Here is a 17,763-nt window from a genome sequence, read left to right as displayed (position 1 = left end):
GGCCTTTTTGTTTAGACAGCTTCTTCCTTGGGTCTGCTTGTTGAGATGCTTTGTTTTCATTAATTCTCAATACCTTCCTGGCACCTAGAGGAAGTAAAACATCTTCATTTCACAGATTGAGAAACTAAAGTTTTGCAGAGTGACCCAACATACATAAGACAAACATTTCTACAGACTCTTAATCTGATTGGTGTAAACATCCTCCCTGATTTTTTTGGTACAATTAATGAAGTTTCTTGAGAAAAAAAAAATGCTAGAAGAACATATATGTTCTATTGCCCTATTTCTTGGCTCCTTGAAAAATAACTTTTTCTGTAACTATTTGAGTGACCTTTAAGGGAATGTAATACTGTTCTGAGTGTTGGAGACAGAAGTTCATATGAAAACAATTTGGATCAGATATCTTCTGTCCAACTCAAAAATGATACTTTTTCTTATTGTTTTAGAATTCCATTGTACTGAACATTGCTTGCAACAAACCTTTAAGTAGGGGTTGAACTGGTCATGGGTATAATAGAGAGCCTAGAATTTTGACTCAGGAAAGCTGAGCTCTCTCTAGACCCCCTTCTGCCACCTCCTGAGTGAAATGGTAGCAAGGTAGTTTCTCCAAGCATTGCTTTTCTCTTGTCTGCAAGCAGAGATATGGCTGTTGTATCCCTCTTCCCTGCTTAAGGGTATTATGAGGACCAGAAGATCATTTCTGTAATAGACTCTGTAAATGCTGCAGAAATGTTATAATAAAATATGACAAATGTGAAGATCAGGTTTTCCTTTAGCAAAAATCCAAATGAAAGCATTTTAAAGGAAGTACATTTCCAGTTTATAACTACGCTAAAGGTGTTTCCCCCTGGTGGGACCAGTTTATGCTAAAAATATTGTATTTGGCAATATTCATTTTTCTTTCAAGCAATTTACTGAAGTGTTGTGAGTTTATTCTTAATATTGTCTCTGAAGTATTATTAATTTCTGCAGCAACACTTTAAGTTTAAATTTTTTTCTGATTGTAGTGCATGTGACAGAATTTGACCTATAAATTTAATTTTTGTTCTCAAGGAGTTATATAACCCAATGTGAAATTAAGATAGAAAATATGTAAACATGATGAAGTGTATAGCAGTGTCATCATGGGACAGTGATGGGTCTGTGTTCATCTCGTAGGGATTTTGGACAAGATAGGGTTAATTGGGGAAGACTTTTGAAGAAAAGGCTCTTTGCACTTTGACCTAAAGATAAGTATATTACCTAGACAACAGAGATGGGGATACAAGCTCGTGTTGCTTTTTAATATAAAAATAATTAATACAGTCTAAACCTATAGCATTTATGTCATTATGAAATTGATTAACTTCACGAATAATCAGTGGAATAATAGGAAGTCATTACTATTAAAACCTAACTGTTGGACACAGAAAATGTCCAGAATTTAGAGTTAAGTGGGGGAAAAAAAAGATGTCCAAGCACCGTCTTCCTATTTTTATAAATGTAGACTCGTGAACATGTTTACATATTTATGTTGGGAAATATTTTGGATAATATATACTGAACATGAACATGTTTCTCTTTTAGCATTGTCTCATCTATAATCCTATATGTGATTTGTTTTTAAAAGCTGCAGCTCACCATAAAAATTAGATACAGAGAGGAATTGAGTGACATAGGAAAGGGGTGATTTTATACACCCAGCAGCATGAGCAAAGGCCTGGAGTGGTCAGGAGTGTGAGCTTGGATCGGAGTTAACGTTGTGTCCTGTCTGTGCCCATCTTCTGCCTAAATATTTTTGTGGCCCTCTTTATTCGAAAGACTTGGCTCTCACATTTTTCTGCTGAGACTGCAGTGAGGCCAAGGTCACAGCCTGGACCACAGGCACCTAACAGTCCATTAATAAAAATGTTTTATGCGGTTTTTGTCCTTCACCTTCCCCAGCTATGCCTTAGCCCCACCATAATTTCCCATCTTAAGAACAGACTTGCCTAAGCGGCCAGATGTACTTTTTTGGTTTGCTTCTCTGTACTGATGGCTGAGCAATGAAAAGGGAGACGACTAAAAGGCGGGCATCCAAATCTACCTGTAACACTGGTTGGTAGAGTGTGCCTTTTGAGGCTACTTGAAATCAAGTCCTATTTGTTTTCGTAACATTCTCTCTGCCTGTGATAAAGTAAAAATAGCATTTCTAGGTATGTGAAGGAGATTTTGTCCTGCTGGGGTGACACTCTTCTAACAGCATACGGTAATAATTTAATGTGAATGTAATCCACTTAAAAAAAGACCTGTTTTGTGTTCATAGTTCCCTGGGTCCTCAGTTTTGCCTTCTGTAAAATGCTCAGGACATTGGTGTTCAGGACAAAGTCAAGACAGCATAGGCCTTTAAAATCACAAAAGAATTTTTAAAATGTGTTATTAGTTGAAAGGATTATGCGTTATGATGCAGTTTTTAGGATTACACCTTTGACTATCATTACGTTTTAATAGGTTCAGATGGTGGTGTGTGTCCTTCAAGAGTGGTGACATTTTTCTTTTTGTCTCATCCGCCAGGTTTCAGCATTAAAGACGATGGCCAGTCAGGGAGGACCCAAGTATACTCTTTCACAGCAGCCTTGGGCCCAGCCAGGTATTCACATTTTACTATTTGGGATTTCTTTTTTGGGATGTTGATTAATTTGCATTTATATGGTCTCTGACAGCTTCGAGTTGGTTTCCTGCTCCTCCTGTGGTTTGTGTTGAGCAGGATGTAGTTTGGAGCTGACAGGTCTTAATGGGCCAACACTACCTGCATTTCAAAAAGCATTCCAAGGAAAGAAGAATTAAGAAATACACATACGCGAGTTAAAAATGAAACGTGGCTTTGATGGAAACACTTTGATTCTGTACACCTGCTTTTCATTGTGCTAGAGCTCTGATCAAAGTTCTGTGTGTGGTGGTCCGAGATTACGGAGGGGGCGCTGCTGTTCTCAAGTAGTAAAGGAAGAAGTGCTGGGTCATTACTTTGTTTCACATTTTATGCAGGTTACTTCCTCTGTTTGTTAACATTTTAGAGTGTTCGAGAAAAGTTATAAAAATTGTGTTTGCGGGGAATTGGCAGACGATATCGTTGTCTGATTGGCAGATGATGCTTGAGATGTTCCAGTCTTACTCTTCCCTAAATGTAAATTTTTTTTGTGCCAGAGGGATTTTTAAAAAATTTTTTTTGTCTTTAGAGTTAGCCCTCAGACATTTAAAATCATGACATTGTGGGTTACTTTTGGTTTGTTTTGTGGCATTTTAAGTTGTCGTTTAAACTGGAATGAAGCGTTTTGGTAGATTAGTATTTTTCGCCATTCTCTGGCCCATATCATGATAGAGATTTTTTGAAACCAAAAAGGGCAAAATGGAAAAAAAATATATTGTTTTTAATTACGGACAGGCTGTATCTGAGTTGGTGGGGCAGCTTTTTGCTCAGAGTGAGACAGATCCAAATTCAGGTTTAGCATCCATAAAAAATTGACTGGTGTTAGGTCTTTAATACAGTTGTTTTTCAATATCCAAAGAATGTTAATGTTTGTCAGGTATTTATTTCTTTTGGGGAAAAGAGCTGAGGCCATTCTAAACATTTTCAGTTATTCTTATTAATGCCTCAGGTTAATTTGAAGTTGAACCAGAACTAAGAAGCTGAAGGAGAAGCTGAGTATCTCACAGGAGAATTTGTAAATGTACAGAGTTATCACTTGTGTTTGAATGGAAGACAGGATTTTATTTCAAAACTTTGTCCCATGAACTTTGATGATGTTATATAGGTTTGCCTTGATTTGCTTTATTGCAGATAAACTTTGTGACTGTTTTAGGCTTTTTGCTCATTGTGATGGAGACAGTGAATGTTTTACTGTCTTCATTATTTGAAACCTTTGTATCACGTGTGAGATTGAAATCTTCATTATGTTACCAGCGGACAGAGATCATACTTGGTGCGGTAGCACGTTCTGTCAGAAGACAGAAAACGAGATTCTTTTACTGTAACACTGGACATTCTAATCGGAGTTGGCTGTGGTGGTAGCCACCTGTCCTGGCCCCTCACAGTCAGGATCAGACTGGTCACTCCGTAAGTCAGCACAGTTCCGGAAGGAGTTCTCACCACCCTTGGATTAATTGGGACTGTGGCTCAAGGTTTCAGTCACTTACAGGACTTATTTAGAAATAGCTGATTTTATTTTGAACGTTTATACAAATGAAGCTCTTGGGGGTGCAAGAGCTATTTTTGAAAGAGGTAGAATCTAACAGACAGGTATAGGTGTATTTAATACGTCCAAGCCCAGGGACTTGATGTGTAATTAATATATTTTTCTTTCCTCTTTGGAAAGATTCTCTCTCACTCAAAACAGGGCTGTCATTTTCTCCAGCGGAATCTTAGTGGAGCTCCCAGTGTCAGGCCTGCCGTGCTCTGAAGCATTACTAACACAGTCATTAGTAAAACAGGAGTGGACAGAAGGAAGCTGACAGGAGGACAGGTTGCAGTGGGGCTTGCTCTTTTGTCATGAACCCACTTCCTGTCGTCATGAGGGAGGACGTTTGGCAGATACAGCAGTGGCACTCAGGTTTGCCTGGTCGTATCCTCGGTCCCGTGTAGCCGCATGGAGCTGTGGAGTTGCTTCTTCTTCACCTGTATGACCAGAAGTCCACTTTTAAATGGCAGAGAGATGTTCGCCCTTTTGGGGTGGGAGCCTCAAGAACAATCGAGGGACCTGTCTGGGGCCCTGGACACCCAAGGTGACTGGTTCATGCAGACTTGATCAGGTTTCTGGGGATTATTTCATGATAGACTCAAAGGAGATTGGGTTATAAATTAGGATGCCAGTTTGTTAACTTACTCTGAGAAATACACCTTCATAGGAATTAGAGGGCTCTATGGGTGGCCTCACACCCACCATTTGGTTACCAAGGGCTCTGAAAACTGACTTAAGGATTCTTGAAGTGTGTTAGGACAGGACCAGAGCCCATGGAATTAAGTGCCCTGTAGGAGCGTTCATCTGTTCTATGAAAAATAAGCAATTCCCGGATTGTTTGTTCTTTCTTCTCGAGAGCCTTGATACTTTCTTACCCCGTTCTACCACCTTCAATTAAAAAAAAAAAGTTGAATATGATATAAAAATTGAGCTATTAAGAAGTATATAAAACGAAAAGTAATTCTGTTTTCCACCTCCAAGCTAGTCCTCTCAAAGGTAACCACTATAGTCTCTTTCCCCCAGTTATTATATATGTACCAGCATATACGGACTTTACAAATGTTGTAAACATAAGATTATACTTATATTCCCCCCCCCCGTTTTTTTTAACTTATTCTGTATCTTGGAGCCCTTTGTATACGGCCACATCCAGCTCTGTGCATCCTATTTGATGGATGTGTGGAATGCATCACTGTAGCACAGTTTGATAATTCTATTAATAGATACTGTATGTAGTATTTTTTTCCCCACCCATTCTTTTATAAATGTCCCTGTACACATGTATTTCGGTATTTCGTAAGTATATTCGTAAGGTAAGTTTCTAGTAGTGGCAGTGTTAAGCAATAGAGTATATGTGTATTTTCGGTTTTGCTAGACCTTGCCTAATATCCTCTAGAGAGGTTGAACCAATTTATATACTCCAGGGGCGGTGGACTAGAAGGCCTGTTTCTGCACACCCTTAACCAAATGTGGATATTCGCAGTCTTAGTAATTTTTACCAGTCCAAAAATATCTCCATTGTTTTTTGCTTGTTTGTTTGTTTTTGAGAGCGAGAGCGAGAGAGGGAGAGTGTCTGCATGCCAGGGAGGGGCAGAGAGAGAGAGAGAGAGAGAGAGAGAGAGAGAGTCCCAACCAGGCTACATGCTTAGCATAGGGTGGGTGGGGGTTTGATCCCATAAACCATGGGATCATGACTTGAGCCAAAATCAAGAATTGGATGCTTAACTGACTCAGCCACCCATGTGCCCCATCCATTGTTTTAATACACATTTCTTTAATCAGGAGTGAAATTGAACATCTTTGAAATTATTAATCATTCTTTTCCTTTACAGCTTTCTAGGTAGTTTCCTCTTTTAAATCACCTCATACAGATTACTATTCTTCTTTTTCATTTGTATTTCTTTTCAGACACTATACAGTGGGCTATGTAATTATGTCAGTTACAGTCTTCTGGAATTCTGTACCCTTTCTGATAATACAGTATATGAATGTAACAGATGGGTTTTTAGTTACCATTAAATATGTGTGGATATTGTTGGGATGATCTCACAAGACAAGAGAGCATCTCGTACTGTGAGTCAGTTCTGTAAATGAGTAAGCTCATTCATAAGGAATTCTTCCTAGTGTCTCTCTGCAAATAATTTTTTCCTTTATCTTAACTGTCACCTAGGAATTCCAAAGGAACACTATTATAGCCCCGATAAGTGTCCTGAAGGGTATTGGGGGAATTCTTTTGCTGCCCCAGCCTTTGGAAGTAGAATTTTGTATATAGCAGATACGTAGTGAATGTTTATAGGGCTTGTAATTGAACTTGATAGATAGGGAGCGTGAAAGAAAATTGGGGGGCACATAGAGATCTTTTCTTTGGCCGTTTTCCCTCTCCCTTTATTCCTCTGAATGAAAATGGAAGTGTTTCTTCCCTTTTTCTTTGTCATACTAACAAGGTCCATTCTTTCCAGCAAAGGTCTGTGAGCTTGTAGCAAGTGCCTACAAGACAATAAAAGCGAAGCTGCCTCTGACCTTGAGAAGTATGTCGTTGTACCTGTCCAATAAAGATACAGAGTTCATCTTGTTTAAACCTGTTAGGGTGAGTATTGTGATATTTTATTTGAATGTTGGCCAGTCTCTTCAAGGCTTCTTGCCGTGTCTACTATTTTCTTCTTCCTGTGAAATTTAAAAATGTTGGTATACGATTCTAGGAAAGTTGATTAATAATCACTGTGATTCTTGAAGGGCTTACAAGCCAGCACCTGCCTGATTATATCCTCCCCACCCCTTTGTTTTAAGTTCTTTATGTTACCTATGGCAACAAGATACTTTTGACCTTGAAGTACAAATTAGTAAAAAAAAAAAAAAAAAAAAAAAAAAAAGTCATCAGACCCTAACATTGAATGCAGCCCAATACTTGAGAAAGCACCATTTCAGGAATTATGCTTCATTTTACTGGTGAGTAGTGGAAATAAATGGCTTGCAGTGGCCGCCCAGGGATTAAATGTCAGAGCAAATTTAGTGCTCATAACTTCCAGTTCTGTGTTGAGCTCACATCTTTCCCGAAGCATTGGTTGATGTTTAAAGTACATTCTATGTATCTGGAAACTTTATTATCTTTTGTGTGAGAAATTGCTGCTGGGGGCTCTTAACTGTTCTCGGGGAGGGGGGGGGGCCCCGGGGGGGGGGGGGGGGGTGGGGACAGGGATTACTAGAGTTTAGTTTTTCCAGGGAGTGTATTCTGATAAGTCTTAGGTTGTGCTAGCATGTGAATTATTAAGTACAAATTATATGTCTTTGGTAATCTGATGAAAGATACATTTCCTCCACTGTTTGGCTAATATCATTAAGATTTAGCATTCTTGGAGGATTGCCTGGGTGGCTCAGTGGGTTAAGTGTATGACTGTTGATTTCAGCTCAAATCATGATCTCATGGTTTGTGAGTTTGAGCCCCACATCGGGCTCTGCACTGACAGTGCAGGGCCTGCTTGGGATTCTCTCCCTCTATCCCTGTCCCTCCTCTGCTTGCATGCTCTCTCTCAAAATAAATAAATATTAAAAAAAAAAAAGATTTAGCATTCTTAGAGAGAGGCAGACCAAGGAACAGACACATAACTGTAGAGAACAAACTGATAGTTAGCAGAGAGGAGGCAGGCGGGTGAAATAGGTGATGGTGATTAACGAGTACAGTTGTCATGATGAGCAGTATGTGTTTATGGAAGTGTTGACTCACTATACAGAACACTTGAAACTAATATCACACTGTATGTTAACTAGAATTTAAATGAAAACTTAAAAAGATTTAACATTCTTGGTGCTTCGTGTTCAGGACAACCACATGTTTCCGGTGACTCATTTAATATGATTGCCTCTTCTTCTTTCTAAGAATAATATTCAGCAAGTTTTCCAGAAATTCCATGTTTTGCTGAAGGAAGATTTTAGCCCTGAAGATACCCAGATCATTGCTTGTCCTTCTATGGAACAGGTAATCCATCATCAGAAGATCCTTGTTACTTTTTTTTTTTTTTTTTTACATTTATTTATTTTTGAGAGACAGTGAGACAAAGTGAGAGTGGGGGAGAGGCTGGTGGAGTGGGGGAGAGAGGGAGACACAGGATCGGAAGCAAGCTCCAGGCTCTGAGCTGTCAGCACAGAGCCCAACGCGGGTCTCGAACTCATGAACTATGAGATCATGACCTGAGCCGAAGTCGGGTGCTCAACCAACTGAGCCACCCAGGCGCCCCTTTTCAAAAAAAAAATTTTTTTTTTTGATCCTTGTTACTTTTATTCCTTCTTGGTTGTTTTACTTGAATAGATAATGTCTTTGAGTAACTATGTTTTTAATTTTAATTAAAAAAATTATACATTACTGGAGTACCTGGGGTGGCTCAGTCAGTTAAGTGTCCGACTCTTGATTTTGGCTCAGGTCATGATCTCATGGATAGGAGACTGAGCCCCACGACGGGCTCCATGCTGGGTATGGAGCCTGCTTAAGATTCTCTCCCTCTCTCTCTCTCTCTCTCTCTCTCTCTCCCCCCCGCCCCTCCCCCGTGCATGCTTGCTCTCTGTCCCAAAAAAGTAAAAATTGTACATTGTTTTATTCTGATGAGCAGGAATTCAAACTTTGAGTTGCTGTCTCAGTTTTTTGGTGATGGCTTTATAATTTTGCCGTTTAATCCTTTCTGATATTGAAAGTTGCTGTGTTTAACATGAATGAACTGTTTGTGAAAATTCAAATAATGCTATTTAAGTTTTTAAATAATTTTATTTGAAGTATGCATGAAATGAGGCCCACATTTCAAATGAAAAAAAGTTATTTTAGGGATTCGATGTTAGGGAGAGAGAATGAAACACTTCTAAGTTTAAAGAACTGAATATAGAGCTCAGTCTGTGTTTACTATTATTCATGTATTCAGTTTAGCCAGCTAGTTTGTACTGAGCATGTGTTATGTATTAGAGTAGGCTGGTCCTAAGGAGGGTATTTTATTTCTGGTTTTAAGTTTGGTATAGCTTACAGGTTTTATAGGTGTAAGGACTAGAAGCTGTGGGAACCTAATCAGAGTGGGTGGAGAGTTGGGGGAAGGACTGCAGGCAGTGAGTGTGGGTGAGTCTTTCAGGGGGTTTTAACACGTTGGGAGAGAAAAGTTGTAGCTGGAGGAGAAATGGGGTCTTTTAAAAATTGAGATAGAACTCCTATGCCATAAAATGCACCCTTTTAAAGTGGACAGTTCATTGGCTTTTAGTATATTCACTAAGTTGTACAATCATCACCACTATCTAATTCCAGAACATTTTCATGCCCTCCCAAAAGAAACCTCATACCCATTAGCAGATTCCCTCTTCCTCCACCTTCTATAATTTACTTTTTGTCTCTGTGGGTTTGCCCATTCTGTATATTTCATTAAATGGAATCATACGGCATGTTTCCTGTTAGGACTGGCTTCTTCCTCTTACCAGAATGTTTTTAAGAGTCTTCCATGTTTTAGCATGTATCAGAACTTTATTCTTTTTATGGCTTTATATATTCCTTTATATGGATAGATGGGTCATATTTTAAAAAGCTGAGTCTATGGTTCCAGGATTTTAGTTAAAATACTTCTTTTATAAGTCGTTTGAAGTAATTATGTGCTGTGTGATTATACCTACTACTTTGATATATATATATATATATATATATATATATATATATATATATAGAGTTAGGTTTTTTCCACCACTTTGATTTAATTTTGTGTTTTTATTATATAAACTACTTACATGGTTCCCAAGTCAGAATTCTAGAATAAGGTAGAATTGGAGACGTCCTGCTTTCCTTTCAGTCCCCTCCAGCTTTTCCTTCCTTTACCTTATAAATAAATATTATTATTTGTTACTGGATTATCTTTCCTTTTTTTTTTTTTTTTTTTTCTTTTAAAGATGGGGGAAAATGCACGTTTGTATATTCATGAGGATCCAGAGAGAGGGAGAAAATGATGCTGGAAAAAATGCCCTTGAGTGGCGAAGTGGGGGACGGAACTTGGAGGGTGGAGCCTTTGTTAGTTCATAGGTATGGGGTGTTCGGTCGTGAAAGGAAAGACAGCTGAGTGTTTGGGCACACGTGGGAGGTGGTGGACAGGATAGGACCTCATAGAAGCTCTTATCTGATGGCTTCATGTCTGTGAGTGAAACGGGAAGCAGGGTCATCATTAAAAGGGAGGAGGCAGGCTCATTTGAGTTCCGTGGTTAAGGATCCAAGAGAGACCATTCAGCATGGTTGACTGGTTTTCCTCCAGTTGTGTCCAGCGGCGTGAATGTGGGTGTGGGGTAGCCAGGTGGGGCTTGCCAGAAACATGCAGACTCTGCGCTCCCACTAGACTCCTGCAGGCAGGATGCACACATTAGTGTATGTGTATGTTTGTAACTTAAAAGTTCTGTGGTAGATAATCACTCTTAGGGACAACTCAGTTGCTTTGCTCTGCCTTTGTTCAGTGTTCTCTTGATGAACTGCTACATTGGTTTCATGAGATACCAGTAGGTCGCCACCTACCGTTTGAAAAACACTGATAGAGAGAGACCCATCATCCTGTGCCTGGATCCTCTTTCAGAACCATTAACCTTTTCTAGATAAAAATAATAATAAATAATAATAATAGCTGATATTACTGACTGCTGCCAAGCACTATTCTAAGCATTTGATATATATTATCTTATTTGATCTTCACTTGACTCCCCTATATTTGCCCCATTTTATTGATGAAGAAGCCGTGGTCCTGAAAGGTTAAGTAGCTTGGCTGAGTCACGCACAAGGTAGGAACCAGAGTCTTGGATTGTTGCTGGAGGGAACCCTCTGGCTTACCGTCACCCGTTGGGGGGCACCTCGCCGGCTCAGTTGCTAGAGTGTACGACTGACTCTTGGTTTTTGGAGTCATGAGTTCAAGCCCCATGTTGGGTGTAGAGGTTACTTAAAAAAAAAAAAAAATTCCCTGTAAATGGAATGTTTGTGGCCCGTTTACTTAAGATCTAATATATAGCACACAGATTTTTGGGGGGCAACTTTTTTTTGTTGTAATTTCAAACTTCTAGGAATAAGGTAATATTCCTTATGGTAATATTGGTAATAAGGAACTTTACCCAGTTGTTTACATTTTCCTCCATTTGCTTTATCTTTAGTTTTTTCCCTTCCCCTCCCACTTCACCCCTCTTTTAAGCAATTTGAGAGGAAGTTGGGAGACACTGTGCTCCTTTACTTGGAAATGGTTGTGTATTTCCCAAGAACAAGGAATTCTTTGACCCTACCCCCACGCAGTGATCAAAATAGGAAATACAACATTGATACTATTATCTAATCGACAGTCCATAATCAGATTTCTTCAGTTGTCCCAGTAATGTCCTTTATAGGTACGTCTCTCCTGGTCTGGGGTCCAGCCTAGATGTTGCTTTCAGGTGTCACTTCTCTTTAGTTTCTTTTAACCTGGAGCAGCTCTTCAGCCTTTTGGGCTTTGTGTGTGTGTGTGCGTGTGTGCGTGTGTGCGTGTGTGCGTGTGTGCGTGTGTTTATTTTTTTGTGTGAGAGAGAGGGCGCAAGTGAGCAAGGGCAGAGAGAGAGAGAGAAGGGGGGCTCACCCAAAGTGGGGCTCGAACTCATGAACCATGAGATCATGACCTGAGCCAGTCAGATGCTTAACCGACTGAGCCACCCAAGTGCCCCTTTTTGGCTTTGTTGACCATGACAGGCCAGTTAATATCCCTTTATTTGGTGTTGTCTGTTCCGTCATGATTAGATTGAGGTTTTGTATTTTTGGCAGGAAAAACACAGAGGTTATTTTGCATCCCTCTCACCGGAAGTGCAAGTTTATAGAAGAGATTAAGGGACAATTATTTTGATTACTGAAACAGTTTGTCCTGTGTGGAAGGGTTCCTTGCCGAGTTCATGTAACTGCAAGTCTTCTCGCCCGGCTGACAGATTGTCCCTGTGCAGACTGCAGTCCCCCTGCCTCGCCCCACGGCGTGTCGGTTTCTCTGGTTGTCCTTGGGGGCTGCTCCGTGTCACGCCCTCCTTTACCGGGTGGGCAGGGTGCTCCAGGGGTCAGGCAGAGTTCGCGTGTGAGCTGAAATTCACTCCTCAGGCCTGTTCTTATGCATTCAAAATAGTCACTCACAAAATTCAGCTTATACACAGCGCTTCCCACAATACACTCTGCCCAGAAAAAGGTGAAACTGATTAGATTTATTTCTATCCCTTGTCAGGGTTAGGATGTAGGGTTTTTTTTTTTTTTCCTTGTCATTTTCATTGGATTCTAAATAAGTTTGATTCGGTGACCCTTCACAGGCCACCACAAAGCCCGCTGCCCCGCGGCTGCTTTAGAAATCAGAACGGCATTGTGGGTCCGGCCGCGTTCGTTTGGCTTCTTAAAACTCTGAGGCTTTTTCTCTCATTCTTGTGTTTTTGTTTGTTTTTCCTCTCCTTCTGATTTGAGGATCTGAGCAACGTTTTCGAGTGTGATGTTCGACAGCAGAACTAACATAGCCTTTCGCTTTGCTTTCCAGCTGAACCTTCTACTGTCCGTTTCTAAATAACCAGGCCCGGCGGGCCGTGCGTGCCGCTGTCTGTCCGGTTGGAGCGGGCTGGGAAGTCTGACAGCCTGCAGGACACCGAGGAACTGTCTGTGGGAATGTCCCCGAGAACCACGCAGGTGCGCTGCTCAGTGCTGACTACAGAATGAAAAATAAGCAGAGTGTTGGAAAGATTGGTGTTTCCCTTTTAAAAGCACCACGATGCCAAAGATTGATATAGGCGCGTGAGAACTGCCTTCTTTAAATGGTCACGAGAAACGGGAGTTTTTCGGGGTAGCTGTGGTGGGCACGCAGTGAAATGGTTCTTAGTAAACGACGTGCAATGAAAATCGGTTACAGTAAGGGGCGCGAAGAAGAACCTTATAGAAATACAGTTAATTAGAAAGCTTCTAAGAGTAAGGTTTGTTAAAGCCTGAAACACTGCAACACTTTGAGCCACTGAACATTCCACAGAGGCTATTTTTTTTACTTCCAGAAATCTCATTTCTACACTCTATTTAATGTAATGTTTCTCCTATCACTTTGAAGTTTAGTTTGAGGTAGATTGGATGCATCTGAGAACACACTCTGCTTTCTTGGGAATTTGGGGTGTTATCTTTTCTGCGTGTTTGATGTGAGGTAGTTTCAAGATGCAAGGACTCCGTGTAAGGTCCCAGTGTCTGTACTCCTCGAGCTGCTTAGGTGCAGAAACGTTCAAAAGCAGGGCCTGGCGCCTCCCTACAATAGAGATGTGCCGTATCTTTAATGAGAATCTTCACGGTGCAATAGTCTGTGTTTGCGAGTGGGAAGTACCAATTAAGGTGGCTTAAACCCGGCACGTCGGGGAGAGAAGGAAACCTGATGAATAGTGCGTCTCGTGCACGAAGGTTAGGGTCACCGGCTTTCTGTGCACTGCCTTCGGTTTTAGTAGCTCTTGGAAAAGTGAACACCTCCGTGTCCCGTGCATCCGTTCATTGGCTGTGCTGGGCCCCAGGCCGGTGGGCCTCTAGCCCTGCTACAGCAGGAAACGTTCTACTAACCGAGACCAGGAGGAAGAAGGTGGCCCACCCCTTGACATCTCCCGTACTCTGTCGGGGATCATCACATAAATTATGCACATCTCTGAGTCTTCCTACTGAAAACCGTTTCCTGATTGGATAGGCTGCTTTTTGGTTCAGGAGGAGTTGGGAATTATTCAAACACTATCTAGGAGTAGAACACTGATGAGGGTTCTGGAATGTAGCCAGCAGACCTCATTCTGCAGGACCGTAGGGCATTTCTCATCCCCTGCAAGCAGACTCGCAGTGTGTACATAGGTTGCATATCCCGATGTCTGTCATTTTAAACAGGTCACTTGTTTTTCACCTCTGTTTAAATTGGTGACGAATGTGGCTTGATAGAGCTTAGCAGTCTATTTTGGGAAGGAAAGAGGTGAAGAGGGTCCATATTCATTCTTCGACATGAAATGAATGATGCAGGAAGATTATATTTACTTCCACTTACTATTTTAAATACGTGTCTAATGAAATAAACTGTAAAATATCCCGTTTTCTGTATTATATGTACATTTGATTTTTTAATAACCTTTCCAAAGAAATGAGGGCATGATTATTGTACATTACTGTGACTGATTTAATCTGATGTACAGAACAAGTTGTGTTCTACTTAAGGATAAAAATATTTGATGGCACTCATTCTTGTGTTTTGAATCTTTTATTCCTGAAACACTCGAACATCTTACAAAGTGCTAAGTAGGTGGTAGCGATCCAACTTGTTTGCTAAATGAATATTTGTTTAAATCTGTACAGTTTCAAGTGTTTACTTATACAAAGAGTGTACATACTTTCAAATAATTAATTTAAAATGCTTTATATTATTTGGCTAGAAATCGCTGTTTTTAATAAATGTGAATTTTTTTAAAAATAAAGATTTTTGCTTCCTACTTTGTCCTTACATGTCTGTAATGTGCATGGATTCTTTTTAAAAATATTTTTCGATTGAAGTTTTTAGTAAGGTAGCTTGTGATTCACATGCAGTTATGAGAAATAGTAGTGGGAGAAGTTTCTCCCAACGGGAACATCGTGTGAAGGTAGAACGCATTATCACAAGCAGAATATTGACATTGGTACGCTCCACCAATCTCTTCAGATTTCCTCAGTTTACTTATACTGTGTCGATCTTTTAGTAAGATAATTATTGTGGAAAGACATTTTTGAAGCATCTTAATATGTTTCATCAGTTGAAAGATAATTTTTTTCTTTGTTTGCAAAACTGCCAATTTCCTGAATACCATCAGCACAAGTAGTCGTGTTGAAATTTAGTGTTCTTGAAGTAGCAGTAAAAAGTCTGTATTTTGCCGCTGGCTTAACAACCCCGTATCTTTAGATTCCCCTCTGCTGTTTATCAGGTTACAAGAAAGAATAGTCAACCTTAGTTTTCAGAGAGGTACGTTGGTGAGAGAATGTTGCTTCTCGGAAGAGAGGGACTTCATTGCTCCCTCCCTGGAGCGCCTGTTCCTGGTGGTGGCTCCACTAGCTTGTCTGTCTTCTGATGGCCTTGTCTGTCTTCTGCGCCTCTGTCCAGCTGGCCTCGCCTCCTCCCTACCCTTCCTCCAGATCTGCCCGCTCCTTGAGGGCGCGCACAGAAGATGCCGCTGTCTCGCTTGGGCAGGAAAGGGCTCTGTTGGAAGGAGATGGGGGACTCGGACAGACCAGAGGCTGGAGGGCCAGAGGGACAGGAACCGGAAACATCACAGATCTACAGGTTTTTTTTTTCAAAGCCGAAGGAGCTGGTCCAGCCCACGGCAGTGGTAGGGTCCTGGACTGGGCGTCGTCACAGCTGCTTCCTCTTGGGCAAGCTCGGGACGACAGTGTCTCTCTGTCCCAGTTCTTACTGATTTATTGCCTCTCACCTCCACATCCACCTTTTTTTGGCCCCTCTTTTATTTTTTTATTTTTATTTTTATTTTATTTTATTTTAATTTTTTTAACGTTTATTTATTTTTGGGACAGAGAGAGACGGAGCATGAACTGGGGAGGGGCAGAGAGAGAGGGAGACACAGAATCGGAAGCAGGCTCCAGGCTCTGAGCCATCAGCCCAGAGCCTGATGCGGGGCTCGAACCCCCGGACCGCGAGATCGTGACCTGAGCTGAAGCCGGGCGCTTAACCGACTGAGCCACCCAAGCGCCCCTGGCCCCTCTTTTAGACTCGGGAGCTGGACCCTGAGAACATTCCTCCTTTGCCAGCGGGTGCAGGGTTAGCCTTCCCAGGGGAAGGGGCCTCCTGTTTCTGGTGTGTTATCTTCCGTCTACACGGAGCTGAGGCAGTGGCAGTGCTTGGGAGGCTGGCGGTGCTCGCTCTCTCGGGAGATTTCTTGAGCTTTCTTGGTCTCCAAGTAGGAAGCGTGCAGCTCCCGGCACTGCGGTGAAATTCCCCACCAGCCAACGGGGGCGGCCAGCCTCCCCCTTGGTGCTGGTGGGGGCCCCTCCAGGTTCTTGGTTCGCTGCTGGGCTCCTCTGCAGAGAGGGGAGCGGAGGCAGGGAGGGGGTGGGAACCCGGGCCTTGCATCTGCTCTTCCTGCTTTTCTGAGTTCTCTTTGGGTTCTCGTTTAGCGTCAGCTGGTTAATCCTTTATACTACATTTTCTCCGTTCAGATCATTCAGATTACCGGTGTGGCTTGTGTCCCGCCTGGACCCTGACTGATGCAACCCTGTTCACAAAGCTTCTGTAGTGGGAGGCAGGGCGCGGCTGCCCCCCAGAGCCACTCACAAGTGGGGATTTCCTTCGGTAGAGGCTGGAGGTTGGACAGCCAAGGAAAGATACCACCCCACCATGTCTCCACGTGCTCTATTCGGGTCTGCCCCAGATGCCCACTCTCCCCAGGTCCCTGCACAGGCTGTCAGCTCTCCCGTGGGCCCCCAGCGTGTGCCCCCACCGCCACTCCCCCTTCCTTCTGTGACCCCGTCCCTCTCACCCAGGGGACTCTGCTTTGCTGTGCTCCGCCACAAAGGAACGGTTACGCTGTTTTGCTCTTGCCTGCTGCTCTGATGCCCGCAGGGTAATCCCCCTGGGGGCAGACAACCTGTTCTTTTCTCTTTGGACCCTGAGCACACGGCGGGTGCTCAGTGTGTGTCTGTTGCACGACCTCATTAGTTACCGAATTTGTAATTTTGTGGGGAGCGCACGAGGCTCCATTTGCCTTGGGGCGTGCGCGCACCCCTTACGGTACTCGTGAGGAGACCCTTGTGTGTAACCGAGCGGGTTGGTGTGCATAAACGGACCAACTCAGTTCATTTTCATTTCCCAGGGAAGTACCTTTCCCCCCGCAAGTCACTGAAGATAAAATGATAGTAAGTCAGAATTTGCCCTCTCTGGAAGGTGAGGGTCTGGGAGGAGCCCGGGGGGGAGGCAGAGAGTGTGTCACCGGTTGAATTGTGTCCCTCTCCCCCTACATTCCTGTGTTGAAGTCCTACCCCCCCAGTAGGACTGGAAACGGGACCTTATTTGGAAATAGGGTTGTTGTAGACGTGGTTAGTCAAGATGAGGCCATACCCGAGTAGATCAGGCCGCTCATCCAGTGTGACTGGTGTCCCTATAAAAAAGGGGAATCACACACACACCCGCCAGGTGCTCATATAAAAAAGGGGAAACACACACACACACACACACACACCCCCTCCAGGTGCTCGTATAAAAAAGGGGAATCATACACACACACACACACACACACACACACACCTGCCAGGTGCTCGTATAAAAAAGGGGAAACACACACACACACACACACCCCGCCAGGTGCTCCAGCCGCGCCGAGGACCCACTAGAAGCCCAGGTGCTCATATAAAAAAGGGAAACACACACACACACACACACACACACACACACACACACACCCGCGCCAGGTGCTCCAGCCGCGCCGAGGACCCATTAGAAGCCCAGGTGCTCGTATAAAAAAGGGGAAACACACACACACACACACACACACCAGGTGCTCGTATAAAAAAGGGGAATCACACACACACACACACACACACACACACACACACACACAC

At 42.5% G+C, this 17,763-nt stretch overlaps 1 protein-coding gene across 2 annotated transcripts in view; it reads left to right on the top strand.

The window, feature by feature from the left end:
• Positions 1–14,654, top strand: part of COG3 (component of oligomeric golgi complex 3) — a 71,810-nt gene extending 57,156 nt beyond the window's left edge. For both annotated transcript variants that reach the window (XM_040448483.1, XM_040448482.1), the window contains exons 20-23: positions 2,533–2,608; positions 6,653–6,780; positions 8,068–8,166; positions 12,707–14,654. In XM_040448483.1, coding sequence (XP_040304417.1) covers positions 2,533–2,608; positions 6,653–6,780; positions 8,068–8,166; positions 12,707–12,736 — 333 coding nt within the window. In that variant the 3' untranslated portion in view covers positions 12,737–14,654. The remainder of the gene's footprint in view (positions 1–2,532; positions 2,609–6,652; positions 6,781–8,067; positions 8,167–12,706) is intronic.
• Positions 14,655–17,763: the final 3,109 nt, after the last annotated feature.

This window comes from Herpailurus yagouaroundi, unplaced genomic scaffold (assembly GCF_014898765.1).
Source record: "Herpailurus yagouaroundi ecotype Mexico unplaced genomic scaffold, PumYag 197, whole genome shotgun sequence".
Classification (NCBI taxonomy): Eukaryota; Metazoa; Chordata; class Mammalia; order Carnivora; family Felidae; genus Herpailurus; species Herpailurus yagouaroundi.
This window is presented reverse-complemented; position numbering and strand designations above follow the sequence as displayed.